This window comes from Arachis duranensis, chromosome 4, assembly GCF_000817695.3.
Source record: "Arachis duranensis cultivar V14167 chromosome 4, aradu.V14167.gnm2.J7QH, whole genome shotgun sequence".
In the NCBI taxonomy this organism is placed as follows: Eukaryota; Viridiplantae; Streptophyta; class Magnoliopsida; order Fabales; family Fabaceae; genus Arachis; species Arachis duranensis.
In genome coordinates, this window is record NC_029775.3 from 52913433 (window position 1) to 52918086 (window position 4654).

The following is a 4654-nucleotide window of genomic DNA, read 5'->3' on the forward strand; positions in this document are numbered from 1 at the left end:
GCATTCCTCATCATACATACAAAAGCAAAGCAAGTATAAATGAAACTGTATTATTATTAGTTGGATATTGGGGTGGATGGTTTGGTGTTGCGACAGCTTAAAAATCATAAGCTGATTTTGTGAAACATGTATATAAATGTTTTGATTAAAGACAAAGACAACAACAAAAGCACATCAAGTTTTGATTTATAACCAAACAAAAAAATCAACTTATACTTCTGAAAAGCAACAAGAAATTCTCAAATAAGCAATACCAAACCTACCCGATCTTTGTCAAGGCTAGAATAAATTTGAGCTTGTACGCCTCAATTGATATCTTGGAGTGAGTCTTGTATTTGAAAATAATCTTTCCTCAAAGTCCTGCAATATTAATATTCAAAATATAAAAAGATAACTCACGTGAGTAAAAGAAGTGTAAGACATATAAATAGTTAATGCATGGGATGAAAAATAAACTTCAATCAATAATTAAAATTAAACTATGGGCTACATACATCGATTCATGAATATGAAAACAACAACAAATAAAATGGAACCAAGAGAATATAATTGTTTATTACAACTTAACAAGATTTGGATTGATAACATCATCGTTTTGAACAGCAACCCCACAAAGCTAGAAGCCAATAAAAATTAAAGTTTGGGGTTATAATTGGAAAAGTAAATAATAAGTTTTCATTGCTCTAACAAGTGCAAATTTTATGAAATGTGTTTCTTAGTCTTACCAATTAATTTTTCTCATTCAATTTTACATTATATTATAAAGTTAAAATAAAGTGAGCTTTGTACATCTTCATATAATAGGATTATTAATTCATGCTTGAGGTTGTCGTTACTCATGACCATTAGCTAATTATGTTATTAAGGACTATGTCGAATAAAAAGCAAAAATTGTTGGATGGTTCAAGTATTTACATTGTTGAATTCACTTGTGTACGTCCATTTAGCGTTAGATTTTATATAATATTTGCCTTTTTAAAGGTACGTACTATGGATTTCCAGTTTTCTGAAATTAAATAATTTTGAATATAACTGTAATATTCAATGATTGAAAAGTCAGAAACAGTCAACTTCAAAAACGCATTCCATTGTTAAATGCTCGATCGAATGTCTTATATTCTCAAATTATAATGTAATGAGTATCTAACTTTTTTTTTTTTCTTTTTTCTTTTTCCTTCGGAGTCACAAAGGATCTCGGAACCCTTGCCTCGAAAGAATTGTGTGCTCAGTTGCTCACTACTATATCAGCAAAAAAATATATATATAATTAGAAAAGTGAATCGTTAATATAAACAAGTCATATTAGTATAGTTTAATATAAAATATCCAAAACAGATTGAAAATAATATGAATAATGTTAACTGAATTGACATGTATGATGGTAAAAGTAATGGTAAAGGTAATCGATATAACAATATTCTTCATTAATTATATTTCTATTCCTTTATAAAGCCTATTAGCTACAACAATTAAAAATATTAGGATGTATTTGGTTTGTATTTTTATTTTTTATTTTTATATTTAATGTTTTATGTTTTCTAAATTCATAAAGAAAAATAGTAAAAATAGAAGGTAAAAACAGAAAATAAGATTTTATTATTTTTTTGTTTTCATCTATTTTTTTATAAAATTAAAAAAATATAAAAAATATTAAAAATAAAAACAAAAAATAAAAACGCAAATCAAAGGCATCCTGGACTTTCTTCTACTCATAATTTCTAATTTCATATCTAGCTTTATTGATTGCTACATTTTGTGAAGACAATTTATTGGTGAAAACCTCTTTCAGCTTTCTTGGAATGCAAAATTGTCATAGAAAAATTTTTTGCACCTAGGCTTGAATTACAATTCATTCTATCCAAGATTATAAAAGAGATCGAGCTACGTTATTGAATGTGTATCAGGAATATAATTGATATATACAATAAATAAATAAAAACATTTTGCACACATTATTTATATATAACAATATCTTGTACATCTCAAGTTCAAAAAACATTTTGATCATGGACAAATTATGTCACACTAATATTTAAGCTAACAAGTCACCAAAATTAAAGTACCAAACAAACTAGTTATAAGCATATTTGTTTGGTGTCTACTAGTCGTAAGCATATGATTAATAGCCATTACAAATTAAAAAGTAAGAATGACAGGTAACAAAACTAATTATCAAAACAAAACTAACCATGTTCAAAAAGTAGTAATAACTACTATTTTCTTTCTTATTTCTCTGAAATGGGTTGCTTATGCTTACCATGAGCTTCTTGAGCCGTCTGTTTGATTTCAGCAACCGAGACTTGTCATTCTCTAACTTTTCTATATAGGCCTTGAAGCATCAAATAAAGAAGAAATACATTTTTATTGTGAGAATTTGATATATCGTTGACAACCCAATGTATAAGTCCATCATTTTTAGATAGCTATTGTAATTGACAGATCAACTACTAATTTAACTTTTAAAAGGTCAAAATAATAAAGAATTTTTAATCCAAAAGACGTTATATTCTATTGAGATATTGAGATATCTAATTAAAAATACACTAAAAGATTTTGGAGGAAAGGAGAAATAAAGTGAGATAAAACACTAAAACAAGAGATTTTGAAGGAAGGAATACTGGTTTTTTTCCCTCTTCTAAAAGAAGAGCTCAACAAAATGAACTGAAGCGATTTACAGGACCCAAAATAAATCAAAAAAAAAGATAATGCATTTCAACCTCATCGTGTGCGTCTCTATCTAATCCTCCCTGACTCGATATTTCAGGGCCAAATTGATGATTTTTCCTGTTTTAGTTGTCGCAATTTATGGGAAAAACAAACATAATAATCAGAATTGCTAATGTAATGCAACTGAAGAGTGCATCACAATAATAATACCACGCCGTAATGTCATAATCATGATTGCTAACCATAATTTGAAACTATGCAGAACTTCAAATTGCAGTTCGTAATTGCAATCTTAGTAGCAATATTGTGGTTGTAGTTACTATTGGAACCACGTAAGAGCGTAATTCCAGCGTGATATCGGTTCAGATGTCCATTAAGGCCACAAGAAACTAAAAATATAAAAAAGTGTATCAGCCACCATACCCACAACTGCAACAGAAACAACAGTGACGGCAAAATCATTGGGACCGAAAGGGACAATTATTCTAGTATTTTTCAATAAGTATGGCAAAATCATCGTTATATGAATTCACCAATTAGACAACCTATTAAAATGAAAATTACTTCAAATACCTTACGGTGTATCCGTATCAGTATCCATGTAACTATGCTCTCAAAAATGAAAATAATTGAAAACCATGCTTGATGGTACCTGCTTCTTTGCTCTTGACTTAGCAGCAGATTCTCGGTTCTTGGCCATTCTCTTCTGCTTCCTGTCAATGCCCTGTTCTTGCACCTCAGCTGAGAACCCTCTCTTCCTGCTGCGGCGGCCACAATCACCGAAAACAACTCCCTTTGAATCTGAACATGTGCATGATGACATGGCCGCTGGGGCGGCCACCGGCATCGAAATCTCTAGTGACGAATTAGAGTGACCAGTTTCCATCACTGGAGTGTTAACAACTGGCTTTGAATCACCAAAATCATGACACACATTCTCTTGATGATGTTGTTGCATGGAAGGATATTGTATTTGCAACCAATTAGCTTGATGAGAAGCCATGACTATTGGATCAACACCAATAAAAGACTTAGGGTCAACAAGAACGTTATTGCCTTGGTTTCCAACATCGTAATTATTGTTACTAGTATTATGATTGATCATTTCCGCATGGGCAAGAATCTCTTCAAAGGTTGTTGTGTCTGGTAAATTTGGTTGTTCCAAGTGGTGGTGGTTGTTGTTATTGTTGTCCATTGAGGATGACGTGTTAAAAAGAAATGAAGGATTATTAGATGAAAAAGTTGAACAAGGGTTTTGCACAACTTGTCCACTCTCATCAATTATTCCACTTCTCATAAGCTCATCCAAATTCATATTATGGAGTGAGTATTGTGATCCTTGATGGGCTCTATTAGCCATTCAAAAACTAATAGAGCTTAAAATCACAACAATAATAATAATACGAGTAATCAGGATAAGAAGTATAATTCAATAGAATATAAGTTTAGCAGAAACTTTATAAGGGAAGAAGAATTTCAACAAGATACAAGCTAACACATAAAACAAGTGACCACACTAAAATATGAAAGAATGGCATCTTAATAGGTAGATTACCTTTGCAAAATTAGACAACAACGTTGAGGGTTCAATAGAGTGTGATTTATATATATGCATTGATTGTAATTTGAGTCAATGAAAACAATTAGGGATGAAGTGAAGAGCTCAACAGTTAGTTTGAAGTGCGAAATATAAGGCGCCCCAAAAATCGAGGAACATAAATAACAAACTTTGCTGATGCGGATCTATTTTGGGAAGATCCTATTTTAAGAGAAATAAGTGAGTTCACATCTCAACAACCATATACTTATGTGCTAAGATTTATATGGGGTTGTAGGTTAAATATAAATATAGACCTATTTGACTAATAAAAGATGTGTTTAATTTTGCTGAGTTTAAAAATTTCCATACAATTATTTAATCACCTTCATTCATTTGAATAATTATTTGTGTTCAATATAAAATATAATTGATTTTTATGATATAATG

General features: G+C 30.4%; 1 protein-coding gene across 1 annotated transcript; it reads right to left on the reverse strand.

Annotated features, from left to right (window-relative positions):
- Window positions 1-988: 988 nt before the first annotated feature.
- LOC107484335 (bZIP transcription factor 27-like) lies at window positions 989-3982 on the reverse strand. Its single transcript, XM_052260536.1, has 3 exons — window positions 3320-3982; window positions 2258-2329; window positions 989-1006 (listed from the first exon to the last, which is right to left on the reverse strand). Exons 1-3 carry the CDS (start codon window positions 3980-3982, stop codon window positions 989-991), a joined length of 753 nt encoding a protein of 250 aa, XP_052116496.1.
- Window positions 3983-4654: the final 672 nt, after the last annotated feature.

Bases quoted from the DNA above. Each gene is read 5' to 3' on its own strand.
- LOC107484335 (XM_052260536.1), bottom strand. From the start codon at position 3,982: ATGAATTTGGATGAGCTTATGAGAAGTGGAATAATTGATGAGAGTGGA. The intron at 2,330-3,319 runs GTACCATCAAGC...TGATGCTTCAAG, and splicing joins AGTCAAGAGCAAAGAAGCAG to GCCTATATAGAAAAGTTAGA.